The sequence below is a fragment of the Aethalodelphis obliquidens genome, unplaced genomic scaffold, assembly GCF_003676395.1.
Source record: "Aethalodelphis obliquidens isolate GAN/ISIS:26980383/991018 unplaced genomic scaffold, ASM367639v1 scaffold22, whole genome shotgun sequence".
In the NCBI taxonomy this organism is placed as follows: Eukaryota; Metazoa; Chordata; class Mammalia; order Artiodactyla; family Delphinidae; genus Aethalodelphis; species Aethalodelphis obliquidens.
This window is the reverse complement of record NW_020837966.1, coordinates 2,109,142-2,130,435: the sequence shown is the minus strand read 5'-3', so window position 1 is coordinate 2,130,435 and position 21,294 is coordinate 2,109,142. Positions and strand designations below refer to the sequence as shown.

The 21,294-nt window shown below is 39.2% G+C and overlaps 1 protein-coding gene across 4 annotated transcripts in view; it reads left to right on the top strand.

Moving 5' to 3' along the window:
• SFMBT1 (Scm like with four mbt domains 1) overlaps window positions 1–21,294 on the top strand; it is a 165,160-nt gene that overhangs the window by 89,242 nt on the left and 54,624 nt on the right. For 2 of the 4 annotated variants that reach the window (XM_027121074.1, XM_027121073.1), the window contains exons 4-13: window positions 1,412–1,652; window positions 5,241–5,381; window positions 8,125–8,213; window positions 11,373–11,619; window positions 12,323–12,417; window positions 12,927–13,028; window positions 14,923–15,073; window positions 17,477–17,559; window positions 19,913–20,039; window positions 21,099–21,212. In XM_027121074.1, the coding sequence (XP_026976875.1) occupies window positions 1,412–1,652; window positions 5,241–5,381; window positions 8,125–8,213; window positions 11,373–11,619; window positions 12,323–12,417; window positions 12,927–13,028; window positions 14,923–15,073; window positions 17,477–17,559; window positions 19,913–20,039; window positions 21,099–21,212 (1,390 nt within the window). The remainder of the gene's footprint in view (window positions 1–1,411; window positions 1,653–5,240; window positions 5,382–8,124; window positions 8,214–11,372; window positions 11,620–12,322; window positions 12,418–12,926; window positions 13,029–14,922; window positions 15,074–17,476; window positions 17,560–19,912; window positions 20,040–21,098; window positions 21,213–21,294) is intronic. The other 2 variants (XM_027121075.1, XM_027121076.1) reach the window with 1 other exon arrangement.

The window sequence follows — 21,294 nt, the reverse complement described above, 5'->3', positions numbered from 1 at the left end:
CAGCAGGTTAGTGGTTAGAATGGGGAGGAATTTTACACAGAATGCGGACTTTCCCTCTCTGGCCTCTCCTTTCCAGGAGCCCCCTCATTTTCTAGTGGTTATCATGGCCACATTGCGCTTAGTTGTCATGTCTCCATCGTCTCCTCCAGCGTGGGACAGTTCCTCATTCTCTCTCTGTCTTTCATGGCCTGGATACTTTTGAAGCGCATATCATATACCAGTTACTTTGTAGAATGTTTCTCAATTTGCGTTTGGGTTTTCTCATGATTAGCTTGAGTTTATGCATTTGGCAAGAATGTCATAGAAATGATGATGTGCTTTTCTGGTATGATATCAAGGGTATATGATATTGATGTTTTAGGACTGGTGATGTTAACTTTGATCCGGTAGTTAAGGTGGCGTCTGCCAGATTTCTTCACCGTGATGTTACTGTTTTCCCTTTTGCGACTAAGAAGAATTTTGTGGAGAGAACCTTTGAGGTTATGCAGATATCATAGTCGTCATAGTCATTTTGGCATCCACACCTCTGATTTCAGATCAACACCACAAGATTCATTCTGGTTTTACCTTCTTCTTTTTAAAATTTTATTCTATTTTATTATTATTATTATTTTTGGCTGTGCCGTACGGCATGCAGGATCTTAGTTCCTTCACCAGGGATTGAACCCATGCCCCCTGCAGTGGAAGCGTGGAATCTTAACCACTGGACTGCCAGGGAAGTCCCATTCCCCTCTTCTTATTTTTACTTCTTTCTCCCACAGTGAGAAACCTGGCTCTCATTATCCATAATATATTTATTTAATTTTAGTATACACATACAGGAATTCCAGAATTGCAGACCCCTAACTTTGTGACCATATAATTTATCATCTAAATTAGGACACTTTTGAGAGAGTTAAGAGGCATTATTATTATTCAAGAAAAACGGGTGTAAACACAGACTGTTTTAGGGAAACTGGGAAATATGGCTCCTTTTGTATGATACATATTATACTAATTTATTATCAGTATAACTTATTTTTGTCCTTTACCTTTTCTAGCTTCATAAATTTTCTTTTGAATGATCGAGAAATCACTCTTGAAAACTTAATGTGTTGAAGGTTGTTAAAATGGTGAACATTCAGTGATTTGTATACTTAATAGAAAGCATATTCTATAATCATAATAGACTGCTTTGGTGGAATATTGAGTTCTCTTAAAGCTCCTTCAGAGTCAGATGGAACAGAGCAGCATTGCTAGTCACTGTTTTGTTTGGATCACTCCTGTGAGTTAGAATTGGAATTTCTCAGGTTTCCCTTGAGAAGATTTTATTGCATTTAGTGCTTCAGAATTGTAAGTCTTAAAGAATGTTGGCCAAAGAAGTATTCATTTGAGATGTTTTTCTGGTGGTTAATAACATTTCCCTGTTCAGGTGGACACACGTTTGCAGAATGGATTTGCTCCTGGGATGAAACTGGAGGTGGTTGTGAAAACCGATCCTGAAACCTACTGGGTTGCCACCATCATTACCACCTGTGAGCAGTTGCTCCTCCTCCGCTACGATGGCTACGGGGAGGACCGGAGAGCAGACTTCTGGTGTGACATCAGGAAGGCTGACCTCTACCCCATTGGGTGGTGTGAGCAGAATAAGAAGACCCTCGAAGCCCCGGAAGGTAATGCGATACTTCGTATCAAGGCATGATGTGGTATTGATGTAGGAAAATTTGGGCTGTCCACAGTCTTAAGGTTTTCAGTTTCCCAAGCACATAGGTCTACCTAACTTCTTTGGGTTAGCATTTTGAATGACAGTATTTATAAGGAATAATTTACATTTCCCTTTAAAAAAATTATATTCTGTGCTCACTAAGCTTCAGGCTTTTATGACATTCATAGGAAGCATCTGTTGCTTATAATCGTGTAGGTCTGTGAGGCTCTCTTAAGTTTGAGACTTGTAGGTCTGGTTGTCTTTGAGTACGTTGGGCCAGATTGATTCTCTTTCTGATTTTATCGTCCTCCCTCTTATGACCTGGGACCTGTGGACCCTTAGAATAAACCAGCTGAAGCTCGCTTTCAGGAAAGAGCCCTACTGGGAGTAGAATCCAAATTAAGTAAGACAGAGACAATAGGACAAAAGAAAGAGAAGGGTCATATAAATGTGCAGAAAGGAAAGACAGACCTTAAGAAAATTCCAGACCTTATATGCTTTACTTTCAACTTCTTATTTTTTTTATAATTTCAGATTTACAGAAATACTTGAGATTTGCAAAAATATTATAGAAAATTCTTGGGGACTTACTGCCAACTTTCCCCAAATGTTGGCATTTTACCACATTTACTTTGTCCTCTCTCTCTCTCTCTCTCTCTCTCTCTCTCTCTCTCTCTCTCTCACACACACACACACACACACACACACACACAGGCTTTTTTAATGAACCATGAGAGTCAGTTGTACATGTGATTTCCTTTTACCCTTTACTTCTAAAAACAAGGACATTCATGAACACAATAAAATAAAATCAGGAAATTAACTTTGATACAATACTGTTATTTAATCTATAGACCTTGTTCAGTTTTTATCAATAATGCTTTTATAGTAAAATGTTTCTACAGTAAAAGAAAATCCTGGATCATGTGTTAACATTCATTTGTCGTGTCTCCTAAGATTCCTTTAATCTGGGACAGTTCCTCATGCTTTCTTGGGCTTTCATGACTTTGACATCTTTGAAAGGTACAGGCCGATTTTCCCAGGAACGTTCATCATGTCCTGGGTTGAGCACTGTTCATTATTCCTCATGTCTTCTCCTCGTCCAGGATTCAGTGCATTTAGCTGTCATATCTTTCTAGTTTCCTTAACCTTTCTTTGTCCTTCTTGGCGTTGACGTTTTTGAAGAGTACAGGCCGGCTATTTTTTAGAATGTCTCACAATTTGGGTTTGTCTGATGTTTACTTAGATTCAGATTGTGCACTTTTTTTTTTTTTTTTTTGTGGTACGCGGGCCTCTCCCTGTTGTGGCCTCTCCCGTTGCGGAGCACAGGCTCCGGAGGCACAGGCTCAGCAGCCATGGCTCACGGGCCCAGCCGCTCCACGGCATGTGGGATCTTCCTGGACCGGGGCACAAACCCGTGTCTCCTGCATCGGCAGGCAGACTGTCAACCACAAGGGAAGCCCAATTGTGCACTTTTGGTAGGAGAAATGCAGAAGTGATGCTGTGTCCTTCTGGTGCATCATATCAGGAGACACATGCTATTGGTTTGTCCTGTAACTAACTTGTGATATTAACTTTCATCACTTGATTAAATTGGTATATGCCAAGTTTTTCCACTGTAAAATTGCTTTTACTGTTTTTACTTAGTAAGTATCTTGTGGGAAGATACCTTGAGATTATGTAACTATCTCATTACTCTTCAAACTTCACCCACTATTTTTGGCATCCATTGATAATTTTTATCTGAAACAGTTATTACTCTAATGATTACCAAATGGCATTTTCTAATTCCTTCTTCAGTTCATAATTGGCTTTCTACTATAGAAAGAGCTTTCTCTTTTCTACCATTTACACACAGGTATTTAAGTATGCATGTGTGTATTTATGTATCTATGTCAGTATAGACTTATGAGTATTATTTTATTCAATGGATTATAATCCTTACTATCATTATTTATTTTGATGCTCAGACTGTCCTAGATTTGGCCAGTGGGCACCCCTTCAAGCTGGCAAATGTGTCCTTTGCTATGTTCCCATTTTTCTTTGAGTAGTTTCTTGTTCAGGAAACTTTTCCCTGCCTCAGCCCTGAAATCAGCCATTTCTCCAGGGAGCCCTAGGTTTTTTTGTTTTGTTTCATTTTGTTTTTTGAAGGATGGTATTTAGAAATGTAGAGTCCTGGGTTATCGGTGGGCTTCTAGCTTGCCCTTAACATTCTGTGAAAAAACAATGTAAGAGGAAGCTCTAGAGGCATGAAGCTACCTGGCCCACTATCACATCTTAAGAGTATAGGAAAATTCACCTCATTTAAACATGAACAAGAGAAAGTGATTTCAGTTGAGTCTCATACAAGGTCAAGTTAGGATAATTTAAAAAAGAGGAAAAAAGGGTAGAATAAAATCCTTCCAGAGCAGGCTTCCCTGGTGGTGCAGTGGTTGAGAGTCCGCCTGCCAATGCAGGGGACACGGGTTCATGTCCCGGTCCAGGAAGATCCCACACGTCACGGAGCGGCTAGGCCTGTGAGCCATGGCCACTGAGCCTGCGCGTCTGGAGCCTGTGCTCCGCAACGGGAGAGGCCACAGCAGTGAGAGGTCTGCGTACTGCAAAAATAAATTAATTAATTAATTAATTAATGTTTTTAAAAGAAAAGAAAAACAAATGAAGAAACATTAGCTTGAGAATTGTTAGTGAAACACTAAATGTATATATGACTGTAGAACTTCAAGCTAAATGATTGTTGTAAGAGAGACAGTATAGTATATTAAGGCTACGTGCTCTGACAACATAAATACAGTATAACTATAAAAAATATGCGACCACAGTGGGGCGAGCAAGTGAATACAGTGCTTTAAGCTTACTCATCCCTCCTCCCCTTTTAAAACAGGTTTTTTGCCTAGTAATTTAACTAATTGCCTTTTAAGTGTTAACTGGGAGTAAAAGGCTATTACCTGAAATGAGATGCTGAAAGAGAGGAAAAGAAAGACATTATAGCTAACTTTAGTATTGTTTATTAAAAAAAAAAAAAAAGAAATAGGAAATAGTCCGAAAATAGAGAGAACTAACATTGTTATATAAAGATATTAGTAGGGGCTTCCGGGGTGGCGCAGTGGTTGAGAGTCCGCCTGCCGATGCAGGGGACACGGGTTCGTGCTCCGGTCCGGGAAGATCCCACATGCCGCGGAGCAGCTGGGCCCGTGAGCCATGGCTGGTGAGCCTGTGCGTCCAGAGCCTGTGCTCCACAACGGGAGAGGCCACAACAGGGAGGGGCCCGCGAACCAAAAAAAAAAAAAAAAAAAAGTAACCAGAAGAAATAAAAACACAAACCTTTCTAAATGCCAAAAGATAGATTTTAAAAAGAAAAAGTATATATTTAAATAAAATAGATCACAGTGAAAGACTGTACACATACACAAGCAATTTATGTAATACTTAACAATATGACAGAATTGAGGTCGTATGTTTTGGTAATATAAATAAATGTTAATGGGCTTACTCTTCTATTAAAAGTAAACAATTCAGGTTGGCTCACAAAATAAAACCCACTTCTGTGCTATTACAGGAGACATACCTAAATGGAGATATTCTGAAAGAATAAACATAAAAGGATGGACAAAGATACATAGACAAATGCAAATAGAAAAGAAAGCAGGAGTCTCAGTCTTGATATCTGACAAAGGTGGAATTCAGATCAGAAAGCACTGTAAGAAACAAAGAAGGGTACTTTATTATTATTTTTTAATTGAAGTATAGCTGATTTACAATGTTACATTGATGTCAGGTGTACAGCAGAGTGATAATCTCTTGGTTCATCCATGTTGCTGCAAATGGCATTATTTCATTCTTTTTATGGCTAAGTAATATTCCTTTGTGTGTGTGTGTGTGTGTATCAATATATATCACCTTTCCAAAGAAGAGTACTTCATAATAAAAGGTGCAATCAGTCATTAAAAAAAGAAACAGTGTGGGTCCATGTACATATATCCAAGGAATGGTCTCCAGATATCTTGTTATATGAATAAAGAAAAATATGTATTGAATGAGGGAGGAGGAAGATGTATGAATGCGTGTGTATGTGTGTGTTAACTTTGTTTTTTAAAACTAAAGGAATCTTTTTTTTTAATTGAACTATAGTTGATTAACAATAAGGAATACACTATTTTAAAAAGTTGCCTGTGGGTAAAGAAGGGAATAGGATGAAGGGGACAAGGTTAAAAGGTGGATTTTCTGAATGTACCTTATTTTGTAGATTTGAATTTTGAACCATGTAAATATTTTATATAATTTATAAAGCAAAATTAAATTTAAAAAAGCAATTTGTGGGGCTTGCCTGGTGGCACAGTGGTTGAGAGTCCGCCTGCCGATGCAGGGGACACAGGTTCGTGCCCCAGTCCGGGAAGATCCCACACACCACGGAGCTGCTGGGCCGTGAGCCATGGCCGCTGAACCTGCGCGTCCAGAGCCTGTGCTCCGCAACGGGAGAGGCCACAACAGTGAGAGGCCCGCGTACCGCAAAAAAAAAAAAAAAAAAATTCAGAAGCAAGTAAAGAAACCTGTGTATGGAGCTTGTGAAGTAACTACCCAGAGAACAACTATTTCAGTGACTTTCAAATACAGTAATTTAAATATATGTCCCTAATAAGGCTATGCCAAAAGGAACCAAAAAAATTGCCGAAGTAGCAACAACAACTCAAGTTGTTTTTAGTAATCATATTGTTGGTGGTAGAGTTGATGTTATTTTGAAATCATTATTTGTGTATTGTGGGATAAAGCTGGACTGGGGCAGGAAATGTATAAGAGGAGCACGGAACATCTTTTTATACCAAAAGTGAAAAAGAGATCAATAACTATTTACTACGGTTAAGTCAAAGGACTCAGGAGCCAAACTGAAGAGACCCCCTCTTCTTAAAGATGAGACACTTTGAGCATCAATAGGACAGTAGCTGCAGTGGCCTGAAACATATACGTGATTTAATCTGTAACTTCATGGTGAATCTTTTAAACAAAACCCTCATTGGTCGCTTTGGGATGATGCTGGAGAACCAAATGATAATTTTGAAGGCTGGTAAATACAGAGAGAGAATAAAGAGAATCAAGCATATATCCTGCCTTCTTTGTGTGATAAAATAGTAGAAGAAGAGAAATTTTTCTTTATAGAAGTATTTTGGTTAGTAAATGAAGAAGGGGCGATAGAATATCACCATTTTTAGCCCCTAATGAATCAGTATATCTATGTAGTGACCATTAAAAGCTGCTAACATCACAGAAGGAGAGACAACCAGAATGAATGTGCCTCTTGATGGAAAGATACAACTCCACTTATGAAGTAATCTTACCCCCCACCCCAGAGAGTCAAATCTGAATTTGATCAGGCCTCTAGATCTAAATACTGATTTATAGAAAATGAAAAGGACAGTAGAGCAACTGGTTACCACAAGGAGGCAACCAGTAAAACCAGACTCTGAAAAACTCTATATAGGACAAAATGTTGAGTCTTAACAAATATGCTGCAAGAAGAAGAGGGAGTGTGGGGTATATGTACACATTAAAAGAGATTTAGTTGATATATTAACCATTTGCAATGTATGGCTCTCATTTGTATCATGATTTGACCAAACAAATTGAAAAAATCATTTTTGAGACATTTTGGAAAGTTGAACATGGACTAGGTATTTGATATGAAGGAATTATTGTAATTTTTAAAGGTGTGATGTTATTGTGGTTATACAAAAAGTTATTTTCTTTTAGAAATTTATGCTGAGATTATATTAGATGAAATTACATGATATCAGGAATTGGTTTCTGAATAATCCATGGTTGGGTCGCAGCGGGCGGGGGGAGTATGTGAGGATGTAGATCAGGGTTGACAAAGTAGCTGTAAAGGACCAGATAGTAAAATATTTTAGGCTTTTCAGGCCCTGTGGTCTCTGTCACAGCTGCTCAACTCTACCTTTGTAATGTGAAAGCAGTACTTAAAAAATGATGTTGGCTGTGTTCCAATAAACTTTATTTACAGTAAAGACAACAGGCCAGATTTAGCCCACAGTTTGTCGTTTGCTAACAGCTCCTGGTCTAGATATAAAGGTTGACCATGAAGTGACAGTTTTTGAAGCTGGGGATTCATTATACTGTTTTCTCTATTTTTCTATATATTTGAAAATTTCCATAATAAAAAATAAAGTAGTTCATTTTTGGGTAAAATTATACTAACAGGGAGTTGGGCCTATTCTCTTTTTTCTGGATACAACTCTTATTAAACTAACCAGGAAGTAGCTCTGTCTAGAGGAGGATTATTTTTAAGCTGTCAAAGAAGCAATATTTTGGGCTGTTAAATATTAAAATGACACATGCACCTCTAAACCATTTTCACTCGTTTAGTTTCTCTGTATTCTGCTTAGTTTAATTTCTGTGTGTTTTGTGGCTGACAGTGTGATTCCTTCATCTAGGCATCAGAGATAAAGTGTCTGATCTGGATGAGTTTCTGCGGCAGACCCTGATGGGAGCATGTAGTCCTCCTGTTCCGCTGCTAGAGGGCGTGAGTATTATTGCTTCCAGAATCGGTGTGGAAAACCCTTCCAATCTTCCTGTCCAAGGAATCTTAAAATTGCATGCTCATTTACCACTCCAAGACAAATCAGCATTATTAGTACAGACATAGGCATAGGTATTGGGGGGTGTAAACTTACCTTCAGAGGTTGCAAACTGGTGGCTTGCTTAGTGCATAAAAGGTTTTTGAATTAGTTGCAAACACATGAAAATCTAGTTTTCCAGATTCTTTCACTCAGTTGGAAAATGTGGCCATTTTGAGCTCTCACTTGGAACTGAGCAAGGGCTGACTCTACTTCAGCATGGACATTTGTAACTCCCACACCAGGTGACTTGAGACCCCTTTTCTTTTGCTCGGAAGACACTGGACCACCACCTACCTGCTTTCAGCAGTTCTTTTAAATTAGTATAGCTTTTGAGCTTGTTGGTGAAAATAGTTTTCTTGTTTTTGTGAAATAAATTTATTGATTATGACGTTTCTAAGTTATATTTTGTCACTATCTGTCGTACCAGCAACATTCTTTGTATCATACGTGAAATGCAGTTTATGAAGGTTCCAATTTCTTTACATCCTTGCCAACACCCGTTATTCTCTTTTTGGTTGTAGCTATCCTAGGGGGTGTGAAGTAATATCTCACTTCGATTTGCATTTCCCTAATGACTAATGATACTGAGCATATTTCTATGTGCTTTTTTGGAGAAATATCTGCCCATTTTTAAATTGGGTTATTTATCTTTTTATTATTGGGTTGTAAGAGTTCCTTATAAATTCTGATTACAAGTCTAGATCAAGATATATGATTTTTAAATATTTTCTCCAGTTCTGTAGATTATCTTTTCACTTTCTTGATGGTATTGTTTGTAGAACAGAAGTTTTTTATTTAGATGTCATCCAATTTATCTTTTTCTTTTGTTGCTTATACTTTTGGAGTCTTATCTAAGAAGGCTTTGCTTAACCCAAGGTCATATAGATTTACTCCTATATTTTCTTCTAAATGTTTTATAGTGTTAACTGTTATATTTAATTCTGTGATCCATTCACAATTCCTCTTTAAACTTGATTGGCGAACACTCTGTTTCTAGATGATCTTTATATTTTATATAGGCATACCTCATTTGATTGTGCTTCACTTTATTGTGCTTTTCAGACACCGCATTTTTTACAAATTGAAGCATTGTGGCAACCCTGCTTTGAGCAAGTCTGTCGGCGCTATTTTTCCAACAGTATTTGCTCACTTTGTGTTTCTGTGTTACATTTTGGTAGTTCTCACAATATTTCAAACTTTTCATTATTATTATATTTGTATGGTGATCTCTGATCAGTGATCTTTGATGTTATTATTGTAATTGGTTTTTGTTTTGTATTTTTAAATTAAGATATGTGCTTTTTTTTTTTTTAGACAATGCTGTTGCACACTTAATAGACTACAATATAGTGTAAACTTTATTTTTATTTTATTTTTTTTGCGGTACGTGGGCCTCTCACTGCTGTGGCCTCCCTGTTGCAGAGCACAGCCTCCAGACGCGCAGGCCCAGCAGCCATAGCTCACGGGCCCAGCCGCTCCGCAGCACGTGGGATCTTCCCGGACCGGGGCACGAACCCGTGTCCCCTGCATCAGCAGGCAGACTCCTAACCACTGCGCCACCAGGGAAGCCCTAAACTTTATTTTTATATGCACTGGGAAACCAAAAAATTAGTATGGTTCACTTTACTGCAATATTTACGTTATTGTAGTGCTCTGGAACTGAACCTGCAATATCTCAGATGTATGCCTGTACTCTGACTCATTTAATTACGTTTAGTCTGGGACCGGCTAAACACTCAGTAACATTTGAATGAATGAATGAAATCATGAACAAATGAATTAATAAGTATCCTGCAGTACATTGACCTTGATTTTGCTATTCTTATCTTTAGCTGTGAATGTGTTCCTTCATTTGTTCATGTGTTCTTTTGCATGTACATGAATATGTAAGTGTCATAGAGCAGTTCTTTTTTTTTTTTTTTATAAATTTATTTATTAATTTATTTTTGGCTGCGTTGGGTCTTTGTTGCTGCCCAGGGGCAACTCTTGGTTGCGGTGTGCAGGCTTCTCATTGCAGTGGCTTCTCTTGTTGCAGAGCACAGGCTATAGGCATGCGGGCTTCAGTAGTTGTGGCACACGAGTTCAGTAGTTGTGGCTCGCGGGCTCTAGAGCACAGGCTCAGTAGTTGTGGTGCACGGGCTTAGTTACTCGGTAGCATGTGGGATCTTCCCAGACCAGGGCTTGAACCCGTGTCCCCTGCATTGGCAGGCAGATTCTTAACCACTGTGCCACCAGGGAAGTCCGAGCAGTTCTTATTAGGAAAAAAATGTAAGTTTGAACATTAAGAAATGGTTAAGTGATGATATTGGAATCAGCCTTTGTTTTTATTCTTTTTTCTAGCTTTTAATATGTATCTAGAGAGTGAGAATTAAACTCTTCCTTTCCCTCAGTGTAATCAGAACACTCATTGCATTCATAAGAACATCGTTGTGAAATGAGTAAAAAAATCAGAACTGAAATGCCATCAGCAGATAAGTGGATAAATTACTGCCCATGTATAATACATAATGTCAATAAAACAGATTAAAAGAATGAGGGAGATTTATATGTGCTATAATAGAAAGATAGCTATGAAATATTAAGTGACAAACACACATTGAAAAACAATATACATTTTTCAAAAAATACAAAAGAGAAAAAGATAGACATGGGTGGATGTTGACTTGTGTGTAGAAAACCCTTTCTCAGAGAGTATGTGCCAAAGCGTTTATCATGGTTCTTTCCTGGAGGTAGGATTGTGGGGGATTTTGACTTTTGTCATATTTGATTTTTTTTTAAATGATGATCATATTTGCTTTTACAGAGACTAAGTAATGATATTTTAAAAATTCTTTCTAGATGAAACGGTAATATAGTCCTAGAGAAAGAAATCTTTCTTTAAGATAAATATTTTCCTATCACCAGAAATAATACTATAGAGACTTGTATGATATTAGGCAGTTCAGTGTCACTAGCTTTGAATGGGTAAAAATATAAAGGTTAATTTGAGTTCATTTAAAACTTGATTTTAAAAATATTATGTTACTTCTCTTATATAATCATTTTGTTTTTTTTACCTACAGCTCCGTAATGGGAGGAATCCTTTAGATCTCATTGCTCCAGGTTCCAGGCTGGAATGTCAAGCTTTCCAGGACTCTTTAAGTACTTGGATTGTTACTGTAGTAGACAACATTGGAGGAAGGCTGAAGCTGCGTTATGAAGGACTTGAGAGTTCTGATAATTTTGAACATTGGTTGTATTACTTGGATCCATTTCTTCATCATGTTGGTTGGGCTGCTCAACAGGGATATGAGCTTCAGCCCCCATCAGGTGAGGAGCAATATAACATTTTTCTTTTAATATTACATTATTGTTTATTATATTTTTATTAATATCTATGAGACTGAAAAATACATTATTCTGCATATTATGGAAGCCTTTGTTAGTTTACATAATAGAGATATTGAAAAAATGTATATGGAGTAGTTAAATGCCTTTTTTTTTTTTTTGGCTTTATTGCCTTAGTAATTTGCCACACATATTGATATACCTTCTGCTCCAACTTTTACTAACTTCTGCCCCAACTCATACTGATCTGTTACCAAAACTGAAGAAAAATTCTCTAGGTAGCATGTACATAGTTACAGGAGTAGGATAGGTCTTGAGTTCAAAGCAAATTGTTGATTAAAAGATATCCCAATAATATTAAAACAGGAGTTAATGTTTGAATCAATTTACATTCATTATTATGTGCCCCAATTTGGATGCTATATTATATTATTTTGTGGACAACAGCAATCCTTATGATCTTACTGTAGGTATTTTCACCAAAACACTACCCAGGTTCTGAACAGGGGAGACGAGGTACTGAAGTTAAAGTTATAAGTTCTCTGAGTAAAGATGGTATAAGTGGGCTTGAACCCCTTCCTTTTCCCAGTGGAAAGTGACTTTTTTATGTGAATGGTTTCAGAGCAGTTATAAAGTGTGTCAGTTCTCACATCACTTAAAGCATCCTGTCTTGTTTTAACTAAAGCCATCAGACATCTGAAAACTGAAGTTGAGTGGCAAGAGATCTTGGCCAAAGTGAAAGAGGAGGAGGAAGAGCCATTACCATCTTACTTATTTAAGGTAAAAACAAAAATGTTGTAGATAGGTACTTATCTTCTCACAGTAGAGTAAAGCAATATGGGGGAGCTGCAAAGTATAAAATAATCCCTGGCGTCAGTGAGAGTGCTGTGATGCCTGAAGGAGGGAAGAGGTGTGAAGGCTAGCGAGAGTGATGATCATCGTTTTTTCCTAAAAGTAGTCCAGGTTTTTTCCCGAAGCGCTCTTAAAGCATTTTGAGTCTTCTCTTTTCTACTCTTAACTACATAGCCTTGACTTGTTATAAAATAAACTTGTTTTTTCCCTGTATGACCCTCGTGTTCCGAATGTAGAGAGTAGGAGTGCTTCCTTTGGGTTTTTTTTTTTTTCCTAAATAATTTTTTCCAGGCTGGGAAGACAATTATAGGATTAGATTATTTACCAGAAGCTGGACAGTTCCATTATTTTAATTAAGAGTAGTATTCAGTTATATATGAGTATAAAATTAATGTGCAGATACTATATTTTATTCCCTCTTGGCATTTGCATTTCAGGATAAACAAGTGATCGGCGCTCATTCATTCTCTGTAAATATGAAATTGGAAGCTGTGGATCCCTGGTCTCCTTTTGGGATCTCTCCTGCTACAATTGTTAAGGTAAAATGGAGGCAACTCTCTTGGTAAGAATTCTTGTCAGGGTGACTGGTTTAGGAAATTGGTAGTGTTTTAATCTTCAAACTCCACTAATCCAACCCATTGTTTCTCCTAAGCTGTGAGGCTAGAATTAGTTCTGTGCACATTTTACATTTGTAATGTCTGGTTCTTTGTGGCCCATTCCTTTGTCAGAGCTTGGCTGCCCCAGGTAACCAAAGCCTGGGCACCAGAGTAGTGGGCTGCACATTCTTTGGGGCAGGCCTGGCTGTACATAACTATAGAGGAGATTTAAGCAGCAGGTGGCCCACGGTATCTGAAAAGTTTGGAGGCAGGCAGTGTCATCAGTGTCCAGCTAGGTGCAGGGCTCGTTGGGTGAGCAGATGTGTGGGGAACGGTTGATTAGTGTCACAAGATCTGCCAGTAGGATTGCTCCAGCCATGGATTCCAGATCCAGACTTTAATCTTTTGGAAGACTGACAAAAGCGAGGTTCTTGTTAGAAGTAACCACAAGAACTGGGCAGGTTGTCAAGGCCCAGTTACTCAGTAACTAGAACTGAGGCATAAGGTAGAGGATTTCGTTTTAAGAGTAGAGCAGAAGCCCATTTACTGAAAGTAGAACCAAAAATCAAGTGTGACAAGAGGAATAGTTATGTGGACACTAAATCGTCTGACCTGTTGAGATTTACATTTTCCTTACCTTAGAAGAAGATTATTCTTAGAACAAGAAGGGGGCTTCCCTGCTGGCACAGTGGTTAAGAATCTGCCTGCCAAGGCAGGGGACACGGGTTTAAACCCTGGTCCGGGAAGATCCCACATGCCGCGGAGCAACTAAGCCCGTGTGCCACAACTACTGAGCCTGCGCTCTAGAGCCCATGAGCCACAACTACTGAAGCCCATGCGCCTAGAGCCCATGTTCTGCAACAAGAGAAGCCACCCCAGTGAGAGGCCCATGCACCGCAACAAAGAGTAGCCCCCGCTTGCCGCAACTAGAGAAAGCCTGCGTGCAGCAGCAAAGACCCAACACAGCCAAAAATAAATAAAACAAAATAAATAAATTTATTATTTTTTTTTAAAAAAGAGTAACTTCACAAAAGGAGGGGGAAAAAAAGAACAAGAAGGGATTCTGAACTTGCAGTGGAATCAGAGGGTCCTTCCTGAAGTTGAAGGGTAGGTGGTAAGGAGCCAGGGGAGTTTCATAAAACCTTCTCTTTGGCATTTGAAACTAGGCTAGGATCTGATCTAATAAACTGGTGTAGCTGACCCCTCACTGAGCCTGAACTAAGCTTTGTTTGGAGCTCAACAACTTGCATTTAAATCTAGGTTCTGTTTCTTCCTGTCAGTGTAACATGGAGCAGGTTATTTAACTGCTTTTTAAACTCAGTTTCCTTTTCTGCAAAATGGGGTTGATAATGGTACCTCGTTAGAATGTTAGGAAGATTAAAGCTGAATTAATACAAAAAAAGCATTTAAACAGTGCCTGACACAGAGATAACATTTACTGAGTGCTTAGTAGTAGTATTAAAAAACACTTAATGTTACTATTAATGTGGCTATTAACTTTTGTAACACGTTCAGCTATGCCAAGGAAATGACGTGTGTGTGTGTGTGCGCACGCATGCGTAAACATACACGTATTGGGATTGACATATATACACTACCATGTGTAAAACAGCTAGTGGGAACCTTCTATATAGCTTAGGGAGCTCAGCTTGGTGCTCTGTGGTGACCTAGATGGGTGGGACGGGTGGGAGGGAGGTCCCAGAGGGAGTGGGTATATGTACACATATAGCTGATTGACTTCGTTGTACAGCAGGAACTAGCACAACATTGTAAAGCAACTATACCCCAATTAAAAAATCAAACTTTGTCTATTTTGTGTGTTAAATCATACATACAGGTTTTTGATGAGAAGTATTTTCTGGTGGAAATGGATGATTTGCGACCAGAGAATCGTGCACAGCGATCCTTCGTGTGTCATGCTGACAGTCCTGGTATTTTCCCTGTGCAGTGGGGTCTGAAGAATGGTTTACACATCAGTCCCCCTCCTGGTGTGTATTCATTCTTTTCTGATTTGTTTGCTTCAAAATGAGATTTATCAGATGGCTTTACCTGGATCTTTTGTCCCCCTCTCTCCTCACACCCAATCCTGTCCTTAATGTTTTGGGGGCCCAAGACAAGAGTAAACAAAGAACTATATTCCAGTATCTACATATTTAAAAGTTATAAATTAAGCTTAAAAACTAGTAAATAGGGACTTCCCTGGTGGCACAGTGGTTAGGACTCTGCGCTCCCAATGCAGGGGGCCTGGGTTCAATCCCTGGTCAGAAAACTAGATTGCACATGCATGCCACAACTAAGGAGCTGGCGAGCCACAACTAAGGAGCCCGCCTGCCACAACTAAGACAGGTGCAAAAATAAATGTTTTTTTAAAAAACAGAAAACTAGGGCTTCCCTGGTGGTGCAGTGGTCGAGAGTCCGCCTGCCGATGCAGGGGACACGGGTTTGTGCCCCGGTCTGGGAAGATCCCACATACCGCGGAGCGGCTAGGCCCGTGAGCCGTGGCCGCTGAGCCTGCGCGTCCGGAGCCTATGCTCCGCAATGGGAGAGGCCACGACAGTGAGAGGCCCGCATACTGAAAAAAAAAAAAAGAAACCTAGTAAATAAAGTATGTCCTACTACCTTGATAAATATCTTCATAACATCCTGGGGTTCCATGCAGCTTCCTTAGTTCATTCCATCTGTGTCTGCTGGGAGGCAACAGGGGTGAGGGTAGGATGCAATGAGTGTTGGGAGCTGATTTATGAGAAGAGCCCTTAGAGCCAGAGTTAGGAGGTAGATTACTAATTTTTAGGTTTCTGGGCCTCCTCTTAGAGGGAGACTCTTTGGACCTCAGAGGGAGATTTATGGTCAAAAGCAGAACTCAGGCTGTAAGTAGGAAGGTAGCAACTCATTTTCCTCATGTTTGCAACTTTGCAAAATTTAATCTTTGACCCTTTAATCAAGGTTACTAAATATGACTTATTTGAGCTGAAATTTTAGGTATTTTTTTTAACTTAGAGTATCTGGAAGTGTAAGGTGTTTATCTGATTTTTATGTCAGCAAATTAGATTATTTGACTGGCCGTGTATATACTTTATTGGTAAGCTCTTAGTAAAACATAGCTTCACTTTCTAAATGGTGATTGCTGGAACACTGGGCTGGAAGTGCTCTTTTCTGTTAATAAGAGTCACAGACTCTGAACCTTTGTCTTCCGTTCAGCCTTCACTCATCCATCAAACATTTTGTGGAATGTTTGCTTTGAGCCAGGCATTGGACTAGTCACGGGGGAAACAAAAGTGAGAATGGCAGTTCCTTCAATGAGTAAATAGGGGAAAACCGTAACAACCCCCCAGGTTCTCCCTCATCAGTGAACAGGCAGTGGGAGTGCCTGCCTGGTGGTGATGGTTGGGGGGACATACCTACAGGAGCAAGTTCTTGCTTTGCAGGAATGCTCTGAACATCCCAAGTTCCTTATCCTGCCCGCTGCCATTACATGAGAAGAAAAAAAAATTAAAGATATCACCTCTCTCAGCATTGTTGTAGACAACTCAGCTGTCTTTGTAAATATCAGTAGAAGGAAAGTAGTAGATTATGTAATTAAAAATGGTAGTTAATTTACTGTCAGGAATTGAGGGGGAGGCAGAGAGAACATGGTGCCACTCTGAGGTGGGCAGAGGAGGTGACTGCAGGGGCTGTTTGGCTGTAGGCTGGTGTGCTCTTGAGTAGCTTGCTCTGTGCCTGTGGGAAATTGAGCTCTGGGGAGCAGAGGTGAGCTCAGACACGGCGGGGCAGCCAGACTCAGTCCAGCTCCTTGCACAGAGCCGGTGCCATCAGGGTGTCAGGTTAGAGGGGCTTCTGCCAAGAACCTGTAGACTTAAGCGGGGAATTAAGCTCAGCTTTTTTCCTGAAATGAATTCATGATTCAGCTTATAGAGCACTGAGATTCTATAGAACACGAATCTGAAACCTGTGCTGGGAATATTAGTAGTTGCTAAGACATGTTTAAGGGAATAGCTTTACGAAAGAAAAAAGTCTTCACCGATTAGATAGTGCTGTAGGTTGCTCTTCTCCTTTAGACCCTGGGTCTCTCTCCTTTAGAGGTGGGATTTATTAGCACAAATCAAATTCAGTCATAACTGTCTTAAATTCTTTTGGTAAATTGTCAGCAACTAATCATATAAAATATTGTTCAAATAAATGCCTAATTTGAAGTGTGAGTTTAAAAATTTATCCAGAGTTGCTCTGTTTTATAAAATTAATACTTTGGATTTAATAGGGTGTTATTTCCCCTCTCTAAAATGATCAAAGTCCTCAAATTAGCAAAATTAGAAGTTGTGGGTGGACACCTGGCAGAGTGGCAAAGCCAGGCAGGCATGTGAGGTGTGAATCATTGCTCTTTTGTCCCTACCTAGGCTACCCAGGCCAGGACTTTGATTGGGCCGACTACCTCAAACAGTGTGGTGCTGAAGCTGCTCCCCAGAGGTGCTTCCCTCCGGTGAGAATCCTGTCCCCTCAGGGCCACTGCTTTGGGGCTGCTGGGGACTGCTGTGCTTCCCTTGCTGTAATGATGTTTACTCTGAAGCCAGTTCTCTCATGCAACCCCAAAACGCCTCTCGTTGATTGTAATAAAATGGTCCAAGGAAAATTTCATTTGCTGCGGAAGTTAATTTGTTAATTTAATTAGCTTAACAGTTTATCAATTTGGGTTTTTTTATTAGCTGAAATCATGTGAATTTAAAATTTTAGTTTATGATTAGTTTTAATGGTCCATTAATATGCAAAAATGATGAAATATTAAGGAGAGAAAATTATTAAACTTATTTATGGTTTACAGAGCCAAACAGCAGTAAAAAGCTTAGAACATAAAACAACAGTTTCCTGCTCTGTCCCTTTCCATGGCTTCCCTTCCCAGAAGTATTCACTTCCTATTCTTCTCACTGTTTGTTATTCTCATATTTATACTTCTTCACTTATAATTCGCAGCTATCTTTTGAGTTAATTTTAGATGTGTCTCTCAATTCTGTATTACAGTAAGTGAGTAATCTAGCTATTTTACCTTACCTTTCTCCTCTGTCTTACCTATCTGCTCTTCCTATTAGAGTGATATTACAATTCTCGGTTAAGTCTGAATTTGAGTATTTACATTATCATGGGCACTTAGGTGTTACTCACAGATTAGCAGTGTAGTATTTTACGATTATTTTCTTCTTTTATTTGTCCTCAAGTTAATAATTGCCTTGTTTTTCATAGCCTAGTTTTCTTTGCTTATAATACTAGTTCTTCCCACACCTTCCAGTAGATTCTCAAAACTATTAGCATATCAGGAAATCTTTCATGTCTAATATATATTTTTTAGAGACACCCCTCTTAGCAACCTCTTTTTAGACAGGTTACTGTCTTGGCTTGCCATGTAGTTTTAATTCTGGAAACTGCTCTGCTGTGTCACCCAAGGAATTGCCTCTCCTTCTTAGGACTTGGGATTCCTGTTTTATATATCTCATGGCCTCTTCTTTTTTGGTTTACTCCCTTGTTTTGATGGAGCCTGTCTCTCAGTAGCTTCCTGAAATGGGATGCAAGAGATGTAAGTGTTAGTAGACTTTTGGTGTTTGAAAATATGTTCACTCTACTAACTTGACTGATCGTTTGGCTCAATGTGGAATTTTAGAATGCAAGTTATTTCACTTTAGAATTTTGAAAACCTCAGTTGTTTTCTACTTATAGTGTTGGTATTGAGAAGTTGAAAGCCATTCTTATTCTTGATCTTTCATATATGACCTGCCCTTTTCTCTATCCCTGGAAAGCTATAGAATCTCTTTTGTCACTCCCTTTCAGTGTCAAGCTATGGCTTGGCCTGTCTTCACCCATGTGCTGGGGCGTGGAGAGCACATTCTCTCTGGAAACTTGTGCCTCTCTGTGCTGGGAAGTTCTCTTGGATCTCTTCTTTGATTTCCTTTTCTTTTTCTCTCGTCTCCTTCTGGAATTCTCATTTTGGTGGCCCTCTGGACCAGGCCTCCAATTTTGCCGCACCCTCCCCACCCCCACTGCTTTTCCTGTTTCTTAGGGGTTTTTTTTTTTGCTTTGCTTGCTGGAAGATTTCCTAAACTTTATCTTTCAACCCTTATTTTGAGTTTTTAATTTTTGATATCACATTTTTACTTTTTAAAAACCATTTCTGAATATTTTTAATAATATACTGTTCTTATTTTAAAGATGCAATAGTTTTTCTCATCTTTCAGAGGATGTTAATTACCCCCACCTTTTGTGAGTTTTCTTCTTACATAATCTGTTTTCTCCAAGTTGCTTGTTTTGTCTGTTTTGGTCTCTAGTTTTCATATGTTTAGATATCTGGTAATTCCTTGGTGGAATTTGCTTGCTTATATTTAAGAAATGGGAGACTAAAAGAAAAAGCTGATTGGAAGCTCTGAACATGTGGGTGGGGCTTGTCAACCTTGAACTTCCCTATTGGGTAAGATCTGTCTGGCCATTTGCTGGGGAAACCTAAATCCATGTCTTTATGTGTTCCTTCTTGTGCTTCATATTGCCACAAGAAGTCTCTTCCATTTGCTCGCATGGAGGGTAGTAGCAGGGACTGGTCCTCAGCATTCCACATGCTAATCTCTGTTCTGGACAGCATGCATGCCCTCAATAGTTCCTGTGTCCTCCTGCCCAGGGATCTGTTGTTTTACCCTCTGGAGGATAAATCTTATCTTCTGTAGGGAGGGAAAGGGACAGTTACCCTGGGGTGTGGAATGGAGGAGTTGCTCTAGGATTAACTGTTACTTGGAAAGTTCTCTCAGATGAGCACGTGAGTTAATACTGAGTATGTATTTGATTAATTTATCTTCTAGTCAATTTCTGAGCATGAATTTAAGGAGAACATGAAGCTTGAGGCAGTGAACCCTCTTCTCCCTGAAGAAGTGTGCGTTGCCACCATTACTGCAGTGAGAGGCTCCTACCTGTGGCTCCAGTTGGAGGGTAAGCGTCAACACCCCTGAGAAGCCTTCGTCTGACCACTCTTCTTTGCCTTCCTGTTTACCCCTGTAATGTGGCTTGTTAAACTTAATTGATTAGCTAAATAGGGGTCTTGTTCAGAGACTTCTAATTTGTAATGTAAGACTCTGAGCTAAAAATTCATCCTCCTGTCCTTGACCTTCAAATTTTAGGAAATGAATATGAATAAAAGCCTTCACTTATATGGCCCCCTGTTTTCTTGAACGGGAAAATACAAGTTAAATAGCATATATTTTGATGTGACCAAAATACATGAGCATGAGCATTAGTAACTAGCTTATTCAAGAGATTATATTTTGGTTGCCCCCAACCAGTAGAACGAAAAAGTATGTAAAATTGAAAAGATATATTATGCTAAAAGTAATATTCAGTGATGGGACAGGTTTGTGGACAGAAAGTAGTATGCGAGTACTCAGCACTACAGCTAACTATGCCTGGGTTTCTTTTTTTTCACTGCTGAGTAGTCACTCGGTCCTTACTGTTGTTCCCGGTTTGTAGAATCGGCCTTTAACATAGGTGTCAAGGACAGTATTGGATGTACATGTTTATGCAACCCCTGCTGAGCAACTTTGTTTACATCACTTTCTGACTTGAGCCCACCAGTCTAACTTCTGGCTTGTTTCTGAGTACCAGAAGTAATGTTTTTATTGAGTAGAACTATAACGTTTGCCTTTTATTTTCCAGTTATTTCGTGGAATTGACGACCATATTTGTCAACCATCTGAATGATATTACTGGTAGTTCTAGGTGCTTATTTGCTGTTCCCTAACTAAGGGTCACCCTGTACATTGACTACCTGTTTTGGTCTTTATACAGTTACGCTTGGGGGACAGTTTGCTTTTTCTCTTAATGTTTGTCACACATGAAAAAGTATGACTTCTGTGTAAAGGGCACTTGCTTAAGAGACTTTGTGTCTGTATTATTGCAACAGTAGAACACTGTCTACTAGAACATTGTCTAGAAAGTAGTTTATGAAGAAAGCTATTTAATAGTCTTTAAAAAATTTTTTTTAAATCTAAACAGGTTCTAAGAAACCCATACCTGAATTTATTGTGAATGTGGAATCCATGGATATATTTCCTTTGGGCTGGTGTGAAACCAATGGCCATCCCCTCAGCACTCCTCGCCGAGCACGAGGTAGCTGTCTATTTCTGGGTCAAAGGATTGATTGTTAAATAATTTGCTGTGTGGCTGTTACCAAGTAGGATGAATCTGGACA